Source organism: Eleginops maclovinus, chromosome 13, assembly GCF_036324505.1.
Source record: "Eleginops maclovinus isolate JMC-PN-2008 ecotype Puerto Natales chromosome 13, JC_Emac_rtc_rv5, whole genome shotgun sequence".
Lineage (NCBI taxonomy): Eukaryota > Metazoa > Chordata > Actinopteri > Perciformes > Eleginopidae > Eleginops > Eleginops maclovinus.
In genome coordinates, this window is record NC_086361.1 from 10,544,068 (window position 1) to 10,571,126 (window position 27,059).

General features: G+C 40.1%; 2 protein-coding genes across 5 annotated transcripts; one reads left to right on the forward strand and one right to left on the reverse strand.

The window, feature by feature from the left end:
- Positions 1-38: 38 nt before the first annotated feature.
- On the reverse strand, positions 39-9,920 carry pbxip1a (pre-B-cell leukemia homeobox interacting protein 1a). 3 transcript variants are annotated; one of them, XM_063898936.1, is made up of 11 exons: positions 9,764-9,920; positions 8,838-8,965; positions 8,029-8,113; positions 7,693-7,748; positions 6,289-7,042; positions 4,650-4,859; positions 4,294-4,317; positions 3,806-3,849; positions 3,544-3,639; positions 3,226-3,406; positions 39-3,105 (listed from the first exon to the last, which is right to left on the reverse strand). In XM_063898936.1, the coding sequence occupies exons 2-11, from the start codon at positions 8,907-8,909 to the stop codon at positions 2,051-2,053; spliced, it is 2,577 nt and encodes an 858-aa protein (XP_063755006.1). In that variant the 5' UTR covers positions 8,910-8,965; positions 9,764-9,920; the 3' UTR covers positions 39-2,050. The 3 variants fall into 3 exon arrangements, with proteins under 3 accessions (XP_063755006.1, XP_063755007.1, XP_063755008.1); XM_063898937.1 differs by lacking the exon at positions 9,764-9,920 and adding an exon at positions 9,523-9,656; XM_063898938.1 differs by lacking the exon at positions 4,294-4,317.
- Positions 9,921-11,511: 1,591 nt separating this feature from the next.
- cks1b (CDC28 protein kinase regulatory subunit 1B) lies at positions 11,512-14,699 on the forward strand. 2 transcript variants are annotated; one of them, XM_063899926.1, is made up of 4 exons: positions 11,512-11,669; positions 11,895-11,962; positions 12,138-12,265; positions 13,046-14,699. In XM_063899926.1, exons 2-4 carry the CDS (start codon positions 11,904-11,906, stop codon positions 13,093-13,095), a joined length of 237 nt encoding a protein of 78 aa, XP_063755996.1. In that variant the 5' UTR covers positions 11,512-11,669; positions 11,895-11,903; the 3' UTR covers positions 13,096-14,699. The 2 variants fall into 2 exon arrangements, with proteins under 2 accessions (XP_063755996.1, XP_063755997.1); XM_063899927.1 differs by having other exon boundaries at positions 11,528-11,641.
- The last annotated feature ends 12,360 nt before the right edge of the window (positions 14,700-27,059 follow it).

Genomic DNA, 27,059 nt, shown 5'->3' on the forward strand with positions numbered 1-27,059 from the left:
ACATTTTCATATATAAAATAAGCCAAACATAACAAATGTAATGGTGCAAAATTTATTGAACTTAACACCAACTTCCTAAAAGAGGACATAAATGATGACGAATGAAATTCAAATGATTCTAATTGTTCAATACATTTGTCCAGCGATCATTCACATGCACGTCTGAGCCAGATCCTACAATAGCAGTTAGCACAGTACCCTACTGTTGTCCAAGAATGACAAAAAAAAAGCTCAAATATTGACTAAACCTTCATAAATGTGTTTCAATAAAGGACTCATCTGTTGAAATTAAGCTTTCTTCCAATCCCTTTGGTCTTAAAACTTTCAAAATAAAAAGTTCCTCTGTGCAAACAGCAGAGAACGTTTGACACTTCATGTGTAAACCCTTTGATATTCACTCTCTGCCTTATAAGCAGTCACATTGCAAGCAGTGTAAACTTTTCTTGCTTTTCTTGCAGAAGCAAATGAAATTCACGACCACTCGTCCACTCGAAGATATTCATAATAATAAAGGCACGTAAGCAGTAGCTGGCAAACTACATTTCTGAAAACAAGAGTTACTGAAATTGTTCACAATATTCACATTCAATGTGTGGCCCGGGACAAAGTCTTGTTAAGAAAAAGAAGGGAAAGAGTTTCAGCGTACTGACAGAATAAATAAACACGAAACACTCCAAAGCTCCTGAAAAATGAGAACCAACAATCGCTATCTGTCGACTTTAACTTCACATCCACCTAGAAAAGGATAAGTTAATATGACTACAATCAAAACAACAAGAATTATTTTATTATCACTGTAAAGCAGTGCTGCAATACTTGATGGGCTTTGCTTCGCATGTTATGTCTGGTTCACGAAATGCAGCAGCTTCCTCATTTTGGCATTTGCTTGAACTAAATAACGTTTACTATATCAGTTGTGTGCAAGTCAGTTAACATCAACCTGCTAACAGAATAAAGGGACAAGAAAAATATACTTGTTTGGTTGCCAATCTCATTTACAGGACATTAAGTCTTTTGACTCTGATGCTCTGGGATACCCAGTATATATTTATATAGATCTTGTGTTGGAGGTCCCCATGGCTACATTACAAAAATATGCAAAGAGTTCTTAAAAAAAAACACAATAGAGAAAATAAACTTTGCTGTAAATGTGAATGTTTTTGAAAAGCGCTAGGGTGGTATAGCAGTCATAAATGTAGCTAAGCCACTTTAAACTATTGCTTTTTTTTTTTTTTTACGACTGACGTTTCTCAAACCGGTTCCTTGTTCTGCTTTCATCTGACGGTTGGGAGTTGCAGGATGAAATGTCTGACAAATGTATGAACTAACCGCTCAGGGCTCTGATACTGCACTGTGTGTGTTTGCCCAAATCCACAAAAAAAACTGGTCTGACCTGATCTGATTCTTATCACTGAAAGAACCGGGAACTCATCCTCTGGGATTAGACTGCTACAGACGACTTGAGGCAAATAATATCTGCAAAAAATTCTCAGCATTTGTTTAAACCTGTTTTCGCAGCAGTGGCACGCTGCTTTCACACAGTTCAATGACAGAGAAGTATCCGACACGCCCTTTAACACATCTTCATGTATCTGACAGACTCATTTGAACTGTGAAATATTTTAAACCACTGCTATGTGCTTCACAGCATTACATTATGCAATTACCATCAGCCTAAAGCCCAATTGTTTTGTATGATTTGACTATATCAGTTTGAATTTACTCGATGAACTGCAACATGCACTAGGTATTGAGAAAACACTATACAGCAGAGGAAAAGCCACACAACACATTACTGAGGGACTTTGCATTAGGAGGCATGACCTGACAGAGGTAGGTAACAACAACTAAGTCAAAAAAGACAACAAAGTCTAGCTTATAAGTAAAGACTACGAGGGACACATTTATGAGAGGCACGACCACTCTGTACCAGAAGCTACTACAATTTCAGCTCTGAAGAGGAGAATGTAGGCAAGAAATGTCCTATAAAACCACCGCCTGTGCTGTATCTTAGCGTCGCTTTTTTATTATTTTTCACCTCTTAGTCAATTCAAGCCGTGACGGCAAACTTCCACAGGGCCTCCCTTTCAAACTCCTCCATCTCCTCCTCGAGGGAGTCGTCGTCCTTCAGCCCTTTGCTCTCCAAAATGTCCACCATGTCCTCCAGGATGTCTGCCACGTCCTCGGCAAAGTCACTGAAAAGGACCCTGTCGTGGATGAACACGCCGTCCTCGAAGAACTCCGCCGTCAGCTTCCTGATCTTGTCTTTGCTCTCAGGCGAGGACCCCTCGAGCTTGCTCAGGTATCCCTCTATCAGCTCCTCGAACTCGGGCAGCTCCACCGGGTAGAGCCCCTCCTTGCCGGCGCAGTCCTCTACCGAGATGCAGCCCGGCTGGGGGCGCACACTGCGTCTGAGCTTCTGCTCCTGGTCCCTCCAGAAGTCGCTGTGCTTGTGCTGGTGAGGCTGGTGAGGCTGATTGGGTTGGTGGGAGTGATGGGGCTGCTGGTGGGAGTGATGGGGCTGGTGGTGGTGGTGGTGATGGTGGAGGTTGTGGTTGTGGAAGCTCTTGCCAGGTCTGCTGTGCCATGGTTTCTCCTTCCTCCTCTCCTCTCTGTCCATCCTGCGCTCGTCCTTCTTGTGCTCCCACTCATCCTGATTTTTCCTCCACGCCTCTTTATGAGAGTTTTGCTTCTTCTCTTCTTTTTCTCTCCGGCCTCCCTCTCTCTTCCCATCTTTCTCTCCTCTCCACTCTTTCTTCTCGTCTTTCTTCCACTGCTCATTAATTTTCCCCTTGTTTCCTTTCCATTGGGGCTCCTGTGGCTTCTTCTTACCCCACCTCTCCACCTGTTCAGAAAGCCTCTTCTGGATCTCCTCCAAGCTATCCCTCACTCGTTTCCTGTCACCTCCATTTTTCTTCATCCCTTGCAGTCTCTTCTTGCTCTCCTCAAGAAGAACTTTCTGCTTGTGGAGTTCTTCCTTCAGCCTTCCTCCATCATATGTGTCCTTCTTCCTCTCGGGTTCAGTTTCTATCTGGTTACTCTGACCCTCTCTGCCACTGGGCTGAGGAGCTGAGCTCGAGGTAGCGGGAGGCATTTCCTGATCAGCTGTGAAAGATTCAAGAAGCAAAAGTGATAAAGGGTTGGAATTGTATTGTATCAGAAAGAAAAGATTAGCACTCTGATTTTACTTAGTGATCTGATTCACTTCCTGTTTGCCATATTTACCTGTGAGCTGGCTGAGTTCAGTCACCCTGGACCTCAGACTTTCCAGCTCTTTCTTCAACTCAGGCAGAGATGACAGCTCGTCCTTCAGCTTTACATTTTCTTTTTCCAGATCTGCTTTACCCTTCTCATCACCGCTCACTGCCACTGCCTTCAGGGCCGAGTCCAGTTCTACTTTCTGAGACTAAGAAAAAAAGAAAAATAGCTTCAGGTTCTACACAACTCTGGACAATAAACAATTAAATGTATAGACAACATGCGTCTATTTATTGATGTGCATTAACACAACATGTTTAGCTTTAATATGGATTGTATTCTGACCTGTAGCTGAGCTTCTAGCTGAGCGATTTGCTGGTTTTCCTGTGTCAGTTTATCCAATAGCTCTTTCATATCCTGTGGATCACCGCTAAGCCAGTCCTGAAGTGAAAATCATTGGCAAATGAATAAAACACATATTTTTTAATAATCCTATCACTACCATGTGTCTTTCTACTTTTAAGACTCACATTTTCTTTAAATTTGAGTATAGACACATACTGGATATGATTATAACATTGAGATTGAGGAAGTGGTAGTAACAGACCTGGCTTTGTTCTACATCACTCAGTTCAGAGGCGTCAAAGTCACCTGTCACATAAGAAAATAACACATTGTTCACACAAGTTTCACAGCAGGAGCTTTGTTGACTCACAGACGCCAAGCTGTCTTAAAACTGCATAAGATGTTTATGTTGTGAAGTTCATTCTCTATGGTGAGGCAATACTTGTGCTCGAAACACATTTTTTATTCAGGCAGAATTAGTTTAATAAAGAAATAATTAAATATGTTTGCCTAACCAAGCAAAATACAAGCAAAAGTTACGCCTCACCTCTACTAAGGCACCCTAAACATCCAGTGACTTCTAAACTGTGATGAAGAGTGCTATTGTAAAATTCATCAGCGTGTTATTTGCCATTTTCTGCTGCGACTGCATGAAGTGTCAGTGCAGATAAGTGCTTGGACAACCTACTGAGCATCAGCCAGCTAATGCAAAAGCTTACACTGCTGTCAGATCTTTAGTACTGGACCTACCATTATTGAGGTCAGAGAGGAAACCTGTTGACATAGTACAGCTTGGTCAGCAAAATTGAAAAACAGGCATCCACTGTGGACAGCTGAGCGTAAATTTGCTTATGTAATTTGTGTATACTGGTTTAGTGAATGCTATTGTATAATAATGTCATTTAGACAAAATGTATAATAAAACCCCTGATGTAACAGGAAAATATGAACACAAATCATAACATATTTCTAACATTTATTGAATTAAAAAAATCTATTTTTTTATTATTTTCTTACTACATTATTTTTAGTAGTGCCTATAATGCATCGGACCATGAAAAGCAGAAGCAAGCTAGCATGCATAGTTAAATATTGGAGGAACTCACCTGACAGAAAGAGGGAACCTAAGAAGAGCAGGATCAGAGAACCCACAATGCACTTGTTCAAGGACAACCACGGCTTTTCCTCCTTTTTCTCAGCCAGCTTGAACTCCATTTCCTCATCTTCATCGTCCTCATCTGATGTTCTAGTTCTCTGCGCCCCGTAGGACGGGACATTCCTCCTCCTAATTCCATCATCAAAGCTACTAGATGGATCTATGAGAGGAATGAATACAACAAGATAAAAAAAACATCCTAAGCATGAAAAAGCAATAGCAGATGGCCATCCGATTTTATGATGTATTCTAGATTGAGATGATGACAGTGAGACTTAAGTTAAACCACATGTTTTTAAGTGTGGTCCTGAGTCACTTCTACAAATCATCTCGACATCTGCGGCTCCAAAAGCGTTGGAACCAAAATCCTAATTATCTTCTGGCAGACTGCACAAAATACCAAAGTCTAACGGAATACACAAACCGTTAAACACAACAGTGTGTAAACATTATGTAAAAAAAGTCAGTGCTGCCTGAGAAATGGAAGACATTTTCTCACTAATTTAAAACAACAGTAATTTCACGCATCAAGGTTACTCCATTTTCTCAGCAGGGTGTACGCGTCCCTGTCAAACTGATAAATCACTTTCCAGATGCCAGTGAGACACAGATAAAATATATGTAAACCAATTATTCTGCTACGATCGACTCGTGCTAATTACAAAGAGCAGTAAACCACTTACTTTGCCCAAGGCTGCGGGCGGGGTCTGAAACACTCCTGGGGCCCGTAAAAGCCTCAGAGAGCTCATTGGGTGGCACTTGTTTGATAGTACTATTGTAGTATGACCAATTGTAACTTTGCTTAGAGATAGGCTCTAAAAAAACGTAAGCAGGTTCTGCTTCATCACCAAAAATCAAGGCCCTATCATGAAGAGACCTGTGTTCAAATCTTCTTTTAATGCTTTATTATTTGAATTAACATTGTGCATAAATAAGGGTGTAGTCATATAACCACAAAGCATATTCATATGTAACATCAGCAGATATAATTATTTTTACTTTATGATGGACTCAAAAGCAAACTGAAATATCAGGTGTTCAGAAATAATGAACTATTTGTCTCACTTGTTGTGCTCGGGTTGCATTTGGCTTTTCTCCAGCTAGCAGCAAAGGGTGTGGTGATGTCAGCTTGGCAAACACTTTGATGAGAACAAGATATTACAACAGGTACAGGCCAAACCGCCGTGGGAGTACAGCATAATGAGCATGGCTCTCTCTAGCGGTGGTTAACGGCAGGTACGGACGTTTAGTCTTGGTAAAGGAACATTTATAAAGGAACGTTTATGTACATTTAAGAGGAATCACTGTAAGTGTATAGTAATCTATTCGAGCAGTGGTTCCCAATGTTTCTAAATTAAGATTGACTGGTTTTTCAGTCTGTTCTTCTTTCATATAAAGGACTTTGAAATCATGGAGAGTGAAAAGTATCACATTTTTCAAAAGATCAAAAACATGAATATTATTTTTTCTGAATGTATTATTACATAATACTAAAAGGCTACCTCTAAGTTATTTCCCCCAAAATAAAGATCCCACTAGTTTTATTGCCTTTGTAGCATCATAAATATCCCTATATTTTGATAACATACCTTCTTCCTCTTCTTCTTCTCCTCTCTCATACTGGGTCATTGTCTCAGAGGTGTCCAACTCCTCCTTTTCCACAGCTGCCTCCTCCTCTTCCTTCTTCATTTCTTGTTCCTTCTCCTTCTCCTTCTCCTTCTCCTCCTTCTCCTCCTCCTCCTCCTCTTCCTCCTCATCCTCCTCTCCCTTCTCCTCTGCCTCTAATGGACCAACAGTCTCAGGTGCAGGACTTTCATTGATGGGGCTTTCTGTTACCAGACTCTCAGTGTCTGGGACGTAGCTTGGGGGCTCTGGACCCTCAGGAACAAAGCTAATATCATCTTCAACATGAGAGAGAGGATCTGTGGCTGTGAGGGTCTCATTGGGGATGCTGACCTCAGGTTTAGTAATGAAGTCAGGACCCTCCACAGCAGGGCTGACAGGAATCATCCCAATATCAGCAGGCGTTTCAAGCTCTTCTTCTGTAGAGGCGGGAATATCAGTCAGGGGAGGAGCGGTGCAGGAATCCCCAGGCTCAGCTTCCAGCAGTTCAGAAGCAGGGACATCAAGTGTAGCCCCCATATCCATGTTGGTGACAAAGGGTGTGGCTCCCAGGTGCTCATTGTCATTGGGGGAGCTGGTTACAATATCATGGATAACCGGAGCCTGACTCTCCAGGTCGAGGTCTGGAGTATCAAGAAGGTTGGGCGGGACAGGACTCATCCGGAGTGGACTAGATGGGATGATTATTTCACTGGGCTCTGGAGAGGTCTCTTGACACACCTAGAAATATGGGAAGCATAGAGAAAATTCATTATCAGTCTTTATCATCGTTTTTGTGACCTTCATTGAAATCAATGTGTTATTTTAAGATAAAGTGCTATGATTTTGTTTTTGGTGCTTACTTTTCACACTCTGTCTCTATTGTTACAGTTCTTCTTTATCATTCAATCACTTTCTATGCTGCCCAGAATTACATTTTCCAGAGAACAAGACTCAATTCCATAGTTTTCCAGGCACATCTCTAGAAATACAACATCTGATGTGGCTCAAAGCATCGTACTCTACACAATTCACCATGTTCAAAATGCTTCAAAAAGTCAATTGTAGAAAGAGATGCTTGATTCTGAAATACCTTCAACAAAGACTAAAGTTGATGTTATGGATCTGAAAATGCTTCTTTCAACCTCGACTACACCTATGCTGGATATTAATATTGTCACATTGTTTATGTATGGGCCCTACATATGGAAGTAAGTCCATATATATGTAAGTAATATACAAGAAAAACAGAACATCAAACAAGACATCTCACACAAAAATGCATTACCAATAGCTGGTAATAACAACATGTGGTGTAGGGGGATGGTGATGTGGTTAATTCTCTAATGTATGGCTTGAATAGATTATTGCACAGCTTATTGTGTACCAACCTGATGGCCTTCTTCCGACAGGACAGTTTCTATTGGGATTTCACTTGCAGCAGCTCCTGAAACAATCAGACAATGACAAAAATGTAAATATGAAACGTTGTTAATACAACAATGTTTTGAAAAGTGGTATTATATCATGGTCCATTGATTTTTTTTTTAATCCTCCACAGAACATTGTTGTAGATTAGCATTTTGCTACAAAGAATGACCACAGTGTAAGCAGTTCTTATGCTACTGTTGTGTCCACTTCAAACCATGGAATAGGCATTTTGGGCCATAAATGTTGATTTACATACCAGCCTTAGCCAATAGCCGCATATTTTGACTTGTCAGTACCTGTCACATCTTCAGAGAGACTCGGGGCGTCTCCAAGGCTCTCAGTGCCGTCGTCTACTGGCCCAACATTCTCCACAGCAGCTTCCTGTAGAGTCAGAGGATCCAGGGAGATCATGCTTCCTTCAAGCATTTACATTTACGCCTACAGTACTCTCCTTAGTTTCACTGCCCTTGACATTTACAGCACACCCTACACCGGCACCATGTATGCTCATGCACATAAGCCTGGTCTGGAAAACACATCAATGTTTATTTGCTATCATCCGTCAATAATATTGTGTCGTGCAATTTTTGTAACTTGCACAAATTATGTAGATGTTGAGTCGGCTTCTCCCTTAATGACTTCAGAGATGCTTGAAAATAGCAGCAACTAATTATAGTCTAACTTACATTTTACATCTATTAACTTACAATGTGATAAACTTCTATTGTGTTATATACTCAGCTGTCATATTAAATCTACTCTTATTGATCTGAATGTGGAGAAGAAAATATGACCTCAATTATGCAACAGCGCCACATACTGCAGGTGCATATATGCTAAAACTTGTTTTAAAAGGTAGATTTATTGCAGTGCTTTTGAAATAGGATCTTTTTAAAGTTGCTTGTAATTAACAAACAAGCAACGTATATATTGATAACTGTCATGCACAAATAACTGCACATAGAGCTGAGGGATGCATACAAGTGCAGACATGCCATTTGCTATATAAACGTGTTTTCACAAGCACGGAAAATAGCTATTCTTCAAATTGTATCCAGGCAAACAGCTTCAAGTTTCAGTTTCCTGAGCTGCTTCTCTGTCATACCTCAGGGGAGAGCAGGGTCCAGCTGTTAGTGGAGGAGCCGCTGCTGCCTGTGCTGTTGCAGTTGTCAGACATCGCCCTCTGCAGGCACAACGTGGCACAGCACGGTGCACACTCAGCTGTATGGTTTTCTGCAGACGACGACAGAAACAACGAGTCTTCATTTAACATGCCTGATGCATACATTACATGTATGTGAAAGTTAAGCTATATGTAATTATCTGAATGTATCATGGTTAAAAGCTTTTATATAGGGAGGCTAACACAATCAAATAATGCACGGAAAATAACACAAAATGACAATACCATGTATATTTTTTACAATATTTTGAAGGTAAATGTATGTGTAACTAAGACTCTAAGAGGAAACACTTTAGCAAAGACGCAGCAGTTTGAGACCTGATTTACCGCACCCACGGGATAAGAAGAACAGATTGTCGTTAATACAAGTTATGTAATGATGTGTTGGCATCCATCATAATGCTGCGCAGTTTTTTAAAGATTGTTCTGTCAGAAAAAACAGGAATCTCATGATCTTTTTCATCACCGCTGCTGTTTTCATCCAACCATTCATTCACATCCATCCATCCGGTCAATCTGTGTGGCAGTTAAATAACCAAAAATGGTCAAACCCAAGACACGAGCACTTCATGGATCCATACACGAGCAAAAATCGGTTAATACTCACGTGCCGAAAGCACGGTGTGCTTACGCTTCTCTTAAGCACATATGAAAAGGAAAGATTAAGGGGCTATAGGTGTTGTTGCAACCAAATTCAGGGATCATTCATAATGGTAAACAAAGGATGGTAGGCTGAATATTCCCACTCTTCCGCGTTGGATCTCACTCAGGCAGGCCCAGCTGTTCGCCAGCGCTTCAAGCACCTGCTCGACTCTATCAAGTTAAACATAAAGAAGATGTTTATTTACCCAATGTGTTTACACCTCAGTCGCTCGTTGTTTTTCTCTTCAAAACGTTTCGTTGTTTAGTACGAACAACGCTTCTCTCTTCCCATGAACTTGGGAACTTTGGGAATTCCAAGCTGCGTCACGTCAACCAAGACGCCATTCGTCCAATAGGATTACAGCAATGGCTGCAAAGCTCCCGCCCCTGAACCCAGGCTGGACCAATTAGATAGAAGTGTTGTGTCAGGAGAACGACGCACAGCACAGCATGATTGACGATAGCAGGTGAAAGTGGCAGGTGATAGACGCTGATCCTTTTTAATAATACAACTTCATGTGTGAACCTAACCCTCGGGATGCATGCGTGTACACACACACACACACATATATATAGCCTATATATACAGAAGAGGAGGCTACCAGGACCAGCTGTACACTGACACGTCTGCAGAGCTATATTTGAACTGTGGTACTTACCAGAGTGGACAACCCCTCTACTCCTGTTGCTCCAGTTTGGACAAAGATTTCATCATCTGGCTCTCTTTTCTTCTAAATTAAAGTTTGGAAACTGTTTTGTTTTCACTGGAGGAAGAAATAAATTGCTACTTTACCTAGGTTGAAGTAGCAATTCTATGCCACAGTGTAAAACATAATCTGTTATAAATTAAAGTAATGCATTTAACATTTTACTTAGTAAAAGTAATAGAGCAATAGCAGCAAAAGATAAAGTCCAACAAGTAAAAGTACTCAATATGCCCATTTTGCAATACCATCAAGTAGTGCTTAGTAAGACGCAGTGATGCATAACTTGTCCATTACTTTAATAATGCATCTGGTAAAAGTGGGGTATATTTCAACATCGCTATCGTGCTAGTGCTGCTAGGTAGCTTAACCTATAGTAAATATCGGAATGTATATATTGATTTATATTATGTATTCATAGTCTAAATCTTCCAAGAAACTAGTAAATAAACCTGTCACAACTATATATTGGAGGAAAACGTGCAATATTTAAAATGCAGTTCTTAAGTAGCATTTATAACAAGAAAATACTCATGTATAAAAAAAATAAGTAAATTAACTCAACATTTTAGTAACTACAGTAGTACTGAAGTAATATATAGATTACTTAATAATTGCAGTCAGGGAAAGCAGGGCAGATGGAACATAGTGTAAAACAACCCTAAATAAAACATTAAAAATATGATTTTATCTTTTGTTTTATTATTACTTATGCATGTTGCTGAAGAAGGTGATCGAATTTTTAATATTACATCTGTAAACCATCTGCTAATTAACTAATAGTAACTGTCAAATAAATGTAGTTGAATAAAAAAATCAATATTTGTTTATGAAATGTACGTAGTACAACCATAACTTAAGAAATAACAAGTAACACAACAATAAAAAGTAATGCTTACTTAGGACCACTTATTATTTAAGTTTAATGTATCACATAATCATCAGATGAATCCATAACGGTAATAAATATTAGACTTCATTAGTTACAAAAAATATATTATTGTATTAAACAGTTAAAAAGAGAAACTGAGTCTTCAGATAATACATACATAGACAAAAAAGAAAATCCCAATCAACATAACAGTGGAAATATCTGGGTCATGTTTGGATTGCTTTTGTAAATCATATCCTTTATGTACTCGATTTGTTTTCAATATACTGACCAATAAGGAGATTCTGTAGCGATGATGGTGATTTCCTGCGACGTACTGAACAGACCAATGGCGAGAGAGTAATGTGGATGCATTGACCAATGGGAAGAGTGGATGTCTATTTGAACGGCGAAAAGCGGGTTAGCAAACATTCGAGAGGGAAACAAAGAGGAGTCTACATCTTACTTCTCTTGGACTCAAAGCACTGGAATAATTTACTTTTTTTAAGGTTCTGAATTCTTTGGCATTTTTCTAAGGTATTTTTTAATCCCGATTGATTGCGTTGACTCAACAGCAGTAACATCTAGTTCGTAAAAGTTATCAAAGAAAACGCTTGTTCTCAGCTACCTTTAGCAAAGTTAGCTCAACTGTTAGCCACACTCGCTTAGCCATGCGAGCTTGCTGTCACGTTGTTCAACATTTGTCTAATGTGTCCTATTTGACATTCTCAATGTTGACTAATGATGAAAATCTCTCCCCAGGTCCCCATCATGTCTCACAAACAAATCTACTACTCTGATAAATATGACGATGAAAAATACGAGTACAGGTGTGCATGGCTTATGTTTATCCAACATTCAATGTGACTTTATCATCATGTCAGCACTATTTTATAACCTTTTTAGCAATGTGGCATTGTACAGAACACATCGTCCGTTGTTTACCATGATATGTCATAACATGAACATTCAATTTCTGTTAATTTCCCCTCTCGTGTTTTACAGACACGTCATGCTACCCAAAGACATTGCAAAGCGTGTACCGAAGACCCATTTGATGTCGGAGACCGAGTGGAGGAACCTTGGGGTCCAGCAGAGCCAAGGATGGGTACATTACATGATCCACCAGCCAGGTATTTTATCCTCTTTCTAGGATACTTTCTTCCACTGATCGGAAATGTACCCAAAGGGAAGCAAGCATTAATAGATGTAGTGTCTTGATCGCTTTCTGATAATAATAGTTATTTTGCTTGATGAGTCACTGAGTTACTGTTTGAAAAATAAACTTGGTAGCCACACTACTAACTTGTGCCGTTATACATGAGCAGCTTGAAGGGTTTTGTTATGATCAATTGTGATAAAAGCAGTTTAATTTACAGTACAACATTGATGTTCAGGATATTTAAGTGTATATGTATAAGACAGCCTTTGTGCCAGATATTGTTGACTGCAGGGCAATCTAACCATGAGCACTGGTTCTGTTTCATAACTGTCATGTGAACTTAACAAGGTACATGACACAATGTTGGTAACTGACATGTCACTAAATAGCTTTTAACTAAACTTGTCTACTGTAGTGTTGATTGAAAGTTGAAGCAACCTTTTTACTCAAATTTCAATAAGGGGACCAAATCACCTTAAAAGTCCTTCTGGCAGAAATGACAGATACAAAGTCTGATGTGGGGGTTTGATGTTAAAAAGGGTTAAGTTCCACCTATTTGAGGGCTTTGTAAAGACTACCGCTTAATGTTTTGTTTAGTTACCACAAGCATATGGACGGCGAGTGTCCAACCCAGCCACACCCTTTATTTATCTCTGTTACAAGAGTCAAGTTTCTTCAAAGAAGCAAAACATCTCAATAAGTGTGATTATCTCTGCTTATATATTGTGTACCTCGTTTTTTCCTCTTCCAGAGCCGCACATCCTGCTGTTCCGGCGCCCTCTGCCTAGCCAAAAGTCATAAGGGAGAGAATCTCTGTGTCCTTTGGAAGATCAGCCCTGTTTGCCACAGATCGTCTCATCATAATAAGATGATGCTGTCAAGATTACCAAGCTCTTTTGTGGTAGGTGACTTGTGATTTGGGCTGATGCCGTTGGACCTGGAGAAGGACTATCAAATTTATGAACAGTGGTTGTGGAATGGAGTACACGTTGAAGAAAAAAAAAAAAAGATCATCTCCCCTTCTCTTAGGGAAAAAAGACTTCTTCATATGTTAACAGCGGGACTCCAGAAACCTTTAAATCAGCTTACATGGTCTTTTTGACCTTACCTTATCTGTCCAACATGCTGAACCTGCTTGGATATTCCAGCCTTTTAGAACATGAGTTGTTATAAGATGTGGGAATTGAAACTTGTTAAAAAAAAATGTTAGTGATACCAACAGAGTGCATATTGGGTCAGAACACAAGCCTCACTATGTGATCTTAAACAAAGTTTTGACTCGGGGAAAATACCAAACTGCGGTTGCAAGTGACATGTTGCTGCTTGGTTTAAATGACACTGAAAATGAGCATTTAACACTTTTATGTCATATGCATGTAAAGCCGCATCCATGAGTCGTCTAATCTAGTTTTGATCCCTTTTTTCCACGAGAGCATATTATTAGTTTGGCCTACTTAAAGAAACAAAATCTTTTTCATAGCTCCTTTGGTACCATACTGGTGCTAAGTATTTGTGTTGTCCGTTCTGAAATTATTGTAAACTTTTAAACCTTATGATAAGTGTGGATTTTGGAAGTATTGGACAAATAAGCAGAACCACTTGACCCATGAAAATGGATAATGGGGAATAAAAAAGAAATGTTAGTTGATGACAGAAAGTTCCCTAACATGCTCTTATAAAATGCATCCGGATCATTGTATGAAATGTTGTAATGCAAGTCACGTTTATTTCGGATTGTGGAATTGAAAACTATTGCATAAGGCACTTGATTTTACTGTCATGCTTGTGTTGAATACATGCACCTACTCTGACATGTTTGTAATCCACCTCTCCCTTTTTACTACCACTCACTGAGCTGCTCTGCTGTCACTGAGGCTTAAACTTTGCCTTTAGAAAAACTGTTCTTCGAACAAGTGCCTTTTTTGTAGGGTTTGCTTTTGTCTGACAAATATAATTTTATAAATACATGTGTAGTTAAAGAGATGTTCTACTGTTTCAGAATTAATAAAAGAATAAATGCAATCAAATCAAAGGTATGATGCATTTAGTCTTTGATGAAACAACTGAAATGAGGTGTTGAATGATGATTATACCCCTGTTTGGTAATCTTGAATCGAACACCAGAATATTGGATTACTAAACATGGATTGTGGAAAAACTAATGTTGTTGTATCACAATGTAAATATTTAACTGTGCCATTTTTTTCCCACTTTTCTCTTTGTCTGTAATTTCACATTTACATAAAAACATTATGCCGGACAAAAGTTTTTATGCCATCATGTAGTAGTTGGTGCAAACATAAATTTACCAGACTTGGCATGACTTTCTTGGACACATCCTGGCTCCTTACTGTTTACTGTCTCAACTGTAAAATAAAAGGAAAATGCATCAAAAAAAATAATAATTTAAAGAAATTGTGAATTTCATGTTGCTATCACCCCTTTCTGTCCTGCATCTTTCTGCATTTTAATTTTTTTTCAAGGCAAATGGTTTTCATTTTATTAGCTGCATCACAGGATGCTTGCATTGGACAAAGTCTCTTAATATCAAATCACTTTTTTTTTTGATTGGTATGCCACTTTCTACGACACCACAAGAAATGTATTCACAGCTTTATTACAATTTGACATGCATGTTACAACAGTGTGTGCCCAAATGCTGCTGAATAATTACCATGTGTACCATAATCAGGTGTTCGGGCTCGTCACCTCACCTACCATAGGATAACGTAATGAGGCTTCTGGGATGAAGCTGTGATCTGAATATGCAGGGATGTATGCCAGGCAGCACTCTTAATGGATGTGTGAAATTATGGTACACAGTTGGTGTTCATTCAGTGGCTCTGATACTGCATCTGTTGTCTGGCAGGTGCTGTGGCCAGACTCATGTTTTTCTTATTAGTTGCCCGTAATATTGCCAATCTAACAATTCCTGTGTCACCCATTACATGTGAAATATGGGTCTCATCTACCGGTAAATGTGTCTGTGAGCTTAATGGACAAAATGTTATGAGTCGTTATGAAGGCGTACGTGTGAAAAGAGAGGCAGGCGCCGCATCTGCCCACATTTTAAAGTTATATTGGCAGGGGTTTATTGCTCTACAGAAGTTTTAATGAAAAGGCAATAACAAAAACACAGTGAGACTATCAATTTTAAACAGAATTCAACTCAACAACAACTTTTGGGTGTTATATAACTGATAGTTGCAACCAGCAATTTTACCCCAGTATAACTTATTTTGCTGCTTATTTCCTCTATTAATCAATTGATCTATAAAAAGGATGAAGTTAAAGGGGCCTTATTATGCTTATTTTCAGGTTCATATTTGTATTTTGTGCCTCTGGGACATTTTTACCTGCTTTGATGTTCAAAAAGGTTGGAATATATTAGGGTACAAACAGGTAAGGTGAGGGTAGCACAATCAAAATGTGTTTCCAACCTGGCAGTCCAAACCTAAAGGGGTTTGTTTGCTAAAGGGTTACTGTCTTATTCAATGATGTGTTTGAAAAGGGTTTGCGTTTGCAATGAGAGGATGTGGTTATCAAAAACAACTTCTTGTTATCCAGCACGTCTGGTTGCTTAAGGCTGAATGCTTCTGGAGACTAAAAATCACAGCAAGTAAATATATATAACGTTCAAAGAAAAACTGAGATGTTTCCCCATTGAAATACAGAACGATATCAAAAACAAAGCACATGAAAATGCCTCTGCTGTGAGATTCCACTGTTCACATTTTAGACTTTAGAGGGCAGTATAACACAACCGCTTAAAAGGAAAGGACAATCTGCATTCATTTAATATCTGTATCTGTGCTGCATGGAACAAAAAAATGATATATGATCCAGGATTACATTAAGACTAAACTTTCTATTTGTCTAGATTACATTTGTGAAACCATTTCTATAATGTGAAACTGCTGTGATCTAACAAAAACAAATTATTATGTCTGTGTGTCCCAGATGCTCACAGCCCAACGGTGAGTGCAAACCGCGCCCATGGCGACAATCACACACCGTGGGTAGTAACTACACAACTTTGGAAGTCAGGGGGTAATGGAGGAAAAAAATATGTTTTGTGAATCACAGATTTCTGACAATTTCTGGAAGAATTTTGCCAAGATGCTATGATGGTCAGCAATCTGAACCTCCTGTTGAGATCCAGAGATGTGTGATGGTCAGAATAAGATGTTTGACACTTTTGGGTGGAAACAAGATTTAGCAACCACAAGATGAATCATGCTGAAAATGGTTTACTGCTGGGATCTTAAAGATAACTTACATCTGTACCTTTATATATCAAGTTGATGTTGTAATGCACATCTACCAGTTAAAGTATGACTTACTTAATATCATTACTATCATTACAAGTTGCATGGGATAAACACTGAGAGGTTGATATAAGGGCTGCAACTAACCATTATTTCCTGGTTAAGCCCTAGATTAGTTAATTGATCAAATAATTTATTGTTTGGCATTTTCACAATTTTCTGACCTTTTATAGACCATTTTCCCTCTTGTTTTTTGTCAAATCAAATCACTCAAATAACACCAGCAAATAATTGCCTCTGAGCAAGCTGGAACTATTGGATATTTGGCACTTTAGCTTGAATAAGGACTTAAACGAATGAAACATAATTGAATCAACACAAATTAAAATGGTCACTCTCCAGCATTTCAGAAGCCAAACCTAATCATGTAACATTTCTCCTTTATTACTTATTAACCAGATTCCGTTGTGCAAATGAGACATTCAAAATAGATTTTGCTTAGCGTTTTACCAAACAAAGAACACACATTTTCAGAGAGATATATTGCTCTGGTGGGTGGTTTTTGCAACATTTGCTAAATGACATGTCATTTTTCTTCCCTGTCAAAAATCTGTCCTCGATCTACCTTGGCCTACTTGTAATTCTGTTTTCTGAATAAACAACCGGAATCTCGCTGTAGCGTCCCCGGCTGAATGATGGTCTAACTCTCGAACTGATGGTATCTGTTTATTGCATTCCCTTGCTTGTATAAGTCATTACCAACGTAAGAGCTATACAATGAAAGGAAATACAATAATTAGTTATTGTCTCACAGATAAAACACTTTCCATTCCTTTACATTTAGTTATATTTCTAATAAAAACGAAATAATACAAGTATAGCTCCTACTGACAATCAATCATGAAACATTACCTCTTTACTAAACTCACATGGGCAAAATTAAGCAATTGTGAATTAGTAGAGCGTTACTTTTAATCACACATATGCAGTTTCAACCATATGAACCAGAGCTACTCCGAAACACCCTCTGCTTTATTTTTCTCATATACCCGTTTGTGTTTTCTGGCTGTCTGCCGTGCCCCAGTGTGTGTCCTCTAAATTGAATGATCACTTTGAAGCACAAATAACTGTATATACTTACACACATCACAGACACACTCATACTGTAATGACATGCAAAAAGAACACACACACACACACACACACACACACACACACACACACACACACACACACACACACACACACACACACACACACACACACACACACACACACACACACACACACACACACGTATGTCTTCACAGTAGCAGGCAAGCTCTGTTGTAAAAATAGCACACTACTGCCCCCTAACTAACGAAGGGGAACACATTACTGTAAGCTAATAGCATTTTTGGTAATTCAAAAGCATGGACACAAAACTTGACTAAACTACGAAATAACACCACATAGTATCAGTCTACATATAAAATAAAGTTATAAGAAACCTTGTGCCCTTATCAGCCAGGTGATACATACCCAATGTAACTATTTATTATAAGTTAATTTATTCATCATCGGTCCGTCATTATACATGTATGTTAAGTGTTTTCACTGCTCTGTTGTCCTTTGGTTTGCGGTAAAAGTTCCTTCAAAATACGAGTCCCGATCTTATAACTATCAAAATAAAAGTGCGAAAAGAAAACTCTACCAACGTAAATATTGGCATACTGTAAATAACCTTTGGAGTTTATTTTTGCACTTTTATTTTCGTAGTATAAGATCCGGACCTTTATTTTGAAAGAAACTCTCTGTATGTATAACACATGTGGAAACTTTGACAATAAAGTGGACTTTAATGTATTGTTGATGGGAGCTATGGGAGCCTTTTTTATAGCTCTTACGTTGGAAACTATTTGTATGCAAGCAAGGGTATACATTAAACAGTTACCATCAGTTCAAGAGTTAAACCATCATTCAGTCGGGGACGCTACAGTAAGAGCTTCACCTCATCATTCCCACCACGCTCATGACCAAGGATGACTGTGGAGGGACTTGATGTGATGGTTTAAGGTTGTGACACCCACTCATGAAGTGGCATCAGACAACTCATCTGTAGACGGTGGAGATATGGACCAGACCATGGATGCAAATAAGGACTGCGAAAAAGAGGAACTTAGCCGCTCTTCTCGCCTAAAGATCCCTACGGAGAAGATGCTTGCATTTCAGAGAGAGGAAGCTCACAAAAAGGAGAAAAGGTTCATTCATATTTATGAACAATGGAAGATTCAGGCCCGTAGTGCAAGAGATCAGTTAAAGTCAGACATTACTGAGAGCCAGATCGCAGCAATAATAAACACACTAGAGAAAACGTAAGTGTTACTAGAGCGTATGGAAATAAGAGATCATCTACCTCCATCCAATGAGACATAACGTTGTATTGTTGCCTGTGAGGCAGTCACTAAAGACTTGTTAAAATAGCATATGAAAGGATAACAGGCATGGAGATTTTGACAGCAAAGCAGTAAGGCAACGTCTTCATGAGCTGCTTAAAAAAGACTTCTCGCTCCATCTACGGTTCCACAGCCACACCCTCAAGTCCACGCTCCAACTCCAGCCATCACTCTGTGTGCTCCATTGTAGCAGCCAAAAGAGCAGACACAGCAGCAGAGTTAGCGAAGGAAGCAGAGTATGAATCGCTGTTGAAAGAGGGGAAAAAAGGGAAAGGATTCAACTACAAGAGGAGCAACAAAGGAGAGAACTTGTGCAGAGACGTAAGTTGGAAAGACTGAAGGCAGAAATGAATATAAGAGCTGCACGAGCTAGACTTGTAACCTATGACCAAGAAGTAATGCAGGAACATAGTGTCTATTCTTCTGATATCGACCCTACAGAACAACATGTATTTCCACAGCAACAAGTGAATACAGCTGCCATCCAGCACCCCACTAATGTTGCAGTGACAGCAACTCCACAGACAGATGTGACTTACTTGGCTCAAGCACTCCAGGATAGCATTCCTCTGAACAGGTTCCCAATGCCAGAGCCACCTGTTTTCACCGGTGACCCAATCCATTTCATTGAGTGGAAGGCTTCATTCACATCACTCGTAGACAAAAGCAACATTTCTTCAGCTGACAAACTGCATTTTCTGAGAAAGTATGTAGGAGGTACATCCCGAAGAATACTTGATGGCATCTGCAGAAGTGATGAGGAAGCCTATCAGGATGCATGGAACCGTCTCAACCAGAGGTAAGGTCAGCCCTTTATTATACAGAGAGCATTCAGAGAAAAACTGTCCAAAAATACACACAAAAGATGCTGATGGATTACAAACATTTGCTGATTTCCTAAACTCATCTCAGGAAGCCATGTTAAAGGTCTGGACATTTTGAATGACTGCGAGGAAAATCAGAAACTGATTCACAAGCTACCTGACTGGACAGCATCACAGTGGAACAGAAAGGTTACTCAAGTCATGAGAAGTGAGCAAGAATTCCCGAACTTCCAGCAGTTTGTTGAGTTCATGTTAATGGAAGCAGAGATTCCCTGTAATCGTATTACTCTATTCCGTGCTCTCGACTCAGCAAAGTCAAACTCAGAGAAACATCATCTGAAAGAAAAGGGAAGTGAAATTAGTGTTCTCCACACACAGACAGCCACAGAGACTGAAATTAAAGGATAGGCAAAAACAAGTTCAAGGCCTCCATGTATGCTCTGTCAAGACAGCAACCATGGTCTGCACTATTGTCCTGAGTTCAAACATAAATCTCTAGGCGAACAAAGGAAATATGTGAAGGAAAATAAACTGTATTAGGATTGTGTAAAGCCAGGCCATAATGCAAAAGACTGCTGTCTTAGACACTCATGTGACAACTGCAAAGGAAAGCATCCTACATCTCTCCATGATGACAGCTACACTAAAGTCAAAACATCATCAGTCCTGAGTCAGAGCAGCACAGATGAAACAGCAATCAGAGTGTCCCTTAATGTGAATACTGAGGAACCATCTGAGAATACTTCAATGATCATGCCAGTGTGGGTTTCTTCTGTCAGCAGTCCAGGTATGGAAAGGCTTGTGTATGCGTTGCTCGACACTCAAAGTTACACGGTCTTTATTGAACAGGAAGTTAACAATAGCTTGCAAACAGAGACACATCCTGTGAGGCTGAAGTTAACAACGATTATTGGAAAGGATACATTGGTGCACAGTCAAAGAGTCTCAGGTCTCAGAGTGAGCGGTTATAACTCCACAATCCTCATTGATCTCCCTCCATCTTACACTAAGGATTGCATACCAGTGAATCGAAAACACATTCCTACCTGTGAAACGGCAAGGCACTGGAATCATCTCCACATAATAGCAGATGAACTCCCACCACAGCTTGATTGTGAAGTTGGCCTTTTGATAGGTTATAATTGCTCAACAGCACTGGCACCAAGGCAAGTAATCACCGGAGGAGATAGTGAACCTTATGCAATTCGTACAGATTTAGGATGGAGTATTGTGGGTTTCACATCATCCCAAAATGACTCACCAAGCTTCAAAAATATGTGCCACAGAGTTGCTGTCAAGGAACTCCTTCTAGTGACTCCAGCAGATGCATTAAGAATATTGCAATCTGACTTTCAGGATGCGAATGCAGATGGCAAGACTATGTCTTAGGAAGACATCCTCTTCATGAACGTTTTAAAGGAAGGAATTCAAAGGAACACTCATGGACACTACGAGATGCCACTACCTTTTAAAGAGAGACCTTATGGGGGGGGCGCTAGTGAGCAGGCTATGGAGTAGACGGGTGTCGGAACTCTCCAGAACCTTTTTCTCAAAAAACGTAAAAATACCACAAGTTGGACCAAATTATCGCTGTTTATTATTTATTTACACTTGGTTACACGTTTCTAAAAACTTATGTGAGAACACATGGCTGGTAAAGCGCAAAAAAAACCGTAACACCGCTTCGTCTGCATCGAGGCCTATGGCCGCAGACACATCCCCGAGCGGCAGTGATAACCCGACCCCCGCCGACATCACCTCAGTGCTGGCGACCGAGACCTTCAGGCGGGAGTTACTCGCGTCGCTACGTGAAGACATTGGACACATTATCAAGCTGGAGATCAGAGAGGTGCTCGAGAGGGAGATGGCGGGGCTTCGGGGAGACATAAACACGGTAAAAAACGAACTACAATCCTACCAGAGTTCAGTTGCTAAAGAGCTAACCTCGCTTAAGAACACTACGACGGAAATGGAGAAGAGCCTGTCCGCTTGCACAGATGATATCGCCACGTTACAGCGCGAGGTTAAACATCTCCAGGCGCAAACTGAATCATTACAAAACAAGTGTGAAGACTTGGAAGCGAGATCAAGGAGGAACAATATCAGGATTGTTGGAGTACCGGAGAGCCAGAACAGCTCTGCTACCGCTGTTTCAGCGCTTCTACAGAAGGCATTTGACCTCGATGAGGCCCCGGCACTGGATAGATCTCATCGCTCACTGCAGCCAGCGCCAAGACGGGGAGACCAGCCGCGCGTCATTGTGGCTCGCCTACATTACTTCCATGACTGCGTTAACATCCTTCGCCAGGCCAGGACGAAGCAGCAGACTAAGGTGGACGGGATGACCATCTCTGTAAACCCAGATTACACTACACGGGTGGCCAAAGCTCGAGCAGGTTTCAACGCGGTGAGGCAACAACTACGAGGACTTGAAGGAGTTAAGTATGGCATGCTCTACCCGGCTCGTCTTAGGATCACCCACAACAACCAGGAGCGGATGTTTTCCTCACCAGAAGAAGCGCAGGTTTACATCTTGAAGAATATCTCAACACGGGGGGCTTCCCACAGTGAATGACTGGTATGACAAAAAACGTACTCTGGAGCCGTAGCTATTAAGAAACATTTATTGGAACTTTACTTTGTTCTCAGTCAGCTGATAAGCTAAACTTTACCTTGAATTGATAGCTCTACCACCAGCTTTACTACCATATCTCATGTCATCAAAATTATACCGCCAATTATTATAGAATTTATCTTTTTCTTTTCTCTCTTTCGCTCTTTTCTTCTTTCGTGCCCTTACACTCGCGCGTGCCTGTGTGCATGTGAACGTGCGCCTGTTTGAACTAAACCTTAGAGCCCCTCTCTGCAAGACTCGTTCCTAATAGGGATGCACCGAAATGAAAATTCTTGGCCGAAACCGAAAACCGAAAATGAGGAAACCAAGGCCGAAAACCGAAACACCGAAATAAATTATTATTCCAATTATTAGTACCATTGCATTTATGGCTATGACTGTGTGCTAACCTTACTAAAAATCAAGGCGTTGCAATTCAAAGAATAAATAAATCACGAAATTATGAAAATATTTATTTAGAACTGACATTATGCACAATATAAAATAAAATTAAATGTTTAACTTGACCACACATGTGTAGCCTACATGAAATAATAATGTACAGGCCTGTAAACTGACTGGCCTGCTGAAATATTGTAAAATTAAATATGTTCTCTCATAAAAAAACAAAGTGCATTTAAGTCAAGTGCATCGAAACTCTTGTGAATTAAGCAGAATCTTTTGCAGCTTGAAATCTGTGTTGATCCACTGTGCAGTTAGACTGAGCATACTCGTGATGCTGACGTCTGAGCTCCATATATCGGTCGTGAAACTGATTGCTGAAATATCAGATGCCATAAGCTCATGGACGTGAGTTGCAACAACATTGAACAGCTCAGGTAAACATACGTCTGAGAAATGTCGTCTGCTCGGTATGGCATAACGGGGCTCAATGTGCTCTATCAGCCTACGAAATCCCACGTCCTCTACAACAGAGAACGGCTGATCATCTAAGGCAATGAATTCCATCATTTTTTGTGTAATGCCCTTAGCCTTGGCACCATCACTGGGAAACTTTTTGGCCTTTTCAAAAACGTCTGCCACAGACGGAGTCGGTGTGCTCGGAATGGCTTTCCTTTTCTGTGCCGCGTTTTTCTCAAATTCAGAATAGCGATCGGGATGTTTTGATTTAAGATGATGAATTAAACCCGACGTGGAAAAACTCTTTGCAGATATACCCCCTCTAGAAATTTCGGCTTTACACGTATTGCAAATTGCTATTCGTTGTTCTTTTTCAGACACAGTGAATTGCGTCCACACCGCAGACATGTTGGCCCGAGTGCTGTTCGCGGTTTTTTGCTTGCGTCATTATCACAACGTTCTGTTTCGGCCTTGTTGTTTCGGTGACAAAAGTGTTTCGGCCGAAAACTGAAAATGCACTTTTGGGCCATTTTCGGCCGAAAATTTTCGGTGGCCGAATTTTCGGTGCATCCCTAGTTCCTAATATATAAAGAAAGTATGCGGGTGGGTGGATGTGCGCGCGTGTGTGAGGGTATGGGGGAGAGAGGGCATATACTCATATTAGGATGCAATATTATTAGGTGCAATATTATCTTACTCTTACCATGTTGATTATTATTACCAGTTATTCAACATTTAATTGCCTTTACTAGACCACTCATATGCATTCTATTGAATTACTTTACTCTTCTTTTCTGTTTACCAATCTTAATTACTTACTACTATAACTGTTTGTTTACTTTAAATACTATTAAGTGCTACAACTGTTGTCACTTTGTTCTGGGGTTCCTAGTGGACTGTTTAGTGTAAACCCAATATACTCATGTGGGGATTTAGCCTAGAATTAGGAGAGGCTAGAGCGACCTGGGTGTTCGAACAGGTCAGCTTAGGGTTTCAAGGCCTTTTTATTATTATTTGTAATTTTATGTTTTTGTCTAATAAGAAACACTCACATGTTTGTATATTTTTCTCAAAATCTGTTACTGCACTGGGGACATACATTTCACTTGAGCTAGTCCGGCTGGTCACACAGCTATACATCTGCATAACATATCAAGATGGCAACAATAAGCTTCCTGGGCCTAGGCTCAATAAGACTCATTAGTTGGAATATTAAAGGGATCCAGCATCCTATCAAGCGTAATAGGGTTTTCACATGCCTAAAATCATTAGGTTCAGACATTATGTACCTCCAAGAGACGCACCTTCGAAATGACGAATATGACAAATTGAAGAAAAACTGGATTGGGCAGGTATATCATTCAGATTATGGTGACAGATCTAGAGGGGCTGCAATACTTCTTAAATGGTCAGCTCTCCCTATCACACTAGCGGGCCGAGTTAACACAATCAAGATAACAGTGCTACCACGGTTCTTATATTTGTTTCAGATGATCCCGATTCTGCTAACCAAGTCATGGTTTAAACAACTGAATAGCCACATCACTAGTTTTATTTGGGGCACCTCCCAACCGCGAATTAAGAGAACTTCACTAGAGATGCCCAAGAGCAAGGGGGGACTGGGCCTGCCTAACTTACTGTTTTATTACTGGGCAGCTAACATCTCCAAGTTGAATTACTGGATCTCTTTACATAAAAACAAAGCGGGGCCAATGTGGGCCACAATGGAACTCGAATCTAATTCGCCGCTTTCACCGATCTCCATCATAAGCAGCCCCCTGCCCAGTAATTTAAGTCTTCAACGCCTGGGGCCGGTTATTAGAAATTCCCTAAAGATATGGCTGCAATTTAGAAAACATTTCCACCTCAATCAATCAATAACTCTCCTTCCCCTGGTACGAAATCACCTGTTTCCCCCATCCCAAGCTGACACTGCTTTTGAAACATGGCATCGAAATGTGTTGGTGTTCTTCAAAGACCTCTTTGTAGATGGCACATTCGCTTCCTTCAACCTATTGCAGAAAGACAATAATATTCCTAAAAACCACTTCTTCAGATACCTGCAAGTGCGCAGCTTTGCCAAGAAGCACTTCTCATTTCCTCACTTACCGGCTAAGGATGTCTTGGACTCCATATTGGAGCTAGACCCTAGTGGAAGGAGGAGGGTAGCCAAGATTTATCAAATGTTACAAGATATCGACCCACCGTCATGGGAAAGTACTCGGTTGGCATGGGAAAAGGACTTAGACATTGTACTATCCGAGGAGACATGGCAAAAAAGTTTGAAGCGTATACACACCACATCTCTTTGCATACGGCATGGTCTTATCCAATTTAAAGTTGTACATAGACTGCACTATTCAAATGAGAAACTGGCCAGAATATACCCTAACGTCAATCCTGAATGTCCAAGATGCAGCCACAATCCAGCTACAGTGGGTCACATGTTTTGGTCATGCAGGTCTCTAAACAGCTTCTGGACCAACATTTTTGAAGCTATATCTTATATACGTGGGGTTAATGTAGACCCTGACCCAGTAATCGCTATCTTTGGGACAATACTTCCAGAAAAACATTTTACTAACTTACAGATGAATGCCGTAGCGTTTTTAAACCTGATGGCGCGGAGATCAATTCTCATACAGTGGAAGTCTGTAAGCCCTCCCTCATTCAAACACTGGGTTAAAGAGGTGCTCTCTATGATTCCACTAGAGAAACTAAAATATAGCCGTAACAGTAACAAAGACAGATTTATTCAAACCTGGACTCCCTTTATAGAGTTTATTGAGAACATATCTTTCACCTGACATCCCTTTAGCATGCCAGCCTTTGCAGATGTAGAGTGACCAGCTGGATTTATGTAACAGATAAGATTTTCCCCATCATGTCTTCTGTGCAGGAGTGTACTTTATGGGAGCCTACATATGCTAGGTATTTATTTATTTATCTATTTTCTCGTTTTAGGTGGATCAGATGCATATGTACTTGCGAGTATGCACTTGTATATGGGTACATGTTTATATGTGTGTATGCTTTTGTGTGTATAAGTCACATGTATGGTTATATGTGCGTGAGTACAAGTGCGTCCATGTAACTAGGACTGTGCAGGTGTGAGAACATGTGCACATCTTTATTGATTTATTTTGTTATTTTATTTATTTTTGTTATTTTTATTTTATTTTGTAGCCTTGTGGGAGTGGGTGGGCGGGATGGTGTATTGTTTTGTGTTCTGTAAATTGAAAAAGTTCTATAAATAAAGTGCTTTTAAAAAAAAAAAAAGAGACCTTATCTACCTGACAATAAGCAACTAGCCTTAATCCGGCTCAGTCACCTTAAAAGGAAGCTGCTGAAAGATGATAAGTACAAGGAACATTATGTGAAGTCCATGAAAGAGGTCATTGACAAGGGCGATGCAGAGGAAGTTCAAGGCAAAGGAAAAGAAGGAGAGAAGTGGTACATTCCACACCATGGGGTATATCACTCCAAGAAACCTGATAAGCTCTGTGTGGTGTTCGACTGCTCTGCTAAGTACAAGGGAACTAGCCTGAACGATCACCCCCTGTCAGGCCCAGACATGCTGAATAATCTGTCCGGGTTTCTCATCAGAATTAGGCAGCATCGTATTGCACGGATGTGCGACATCGAAAAGATGTTTCATCAGTTCCACATATATGAAGGTGACAGAACCTGTCTTGGTTTTCTCTGGTGGAAGGATGGCGATTTCTGTGCAGAGCCACAAGAATTTTGCATGAAGGTTAATCTT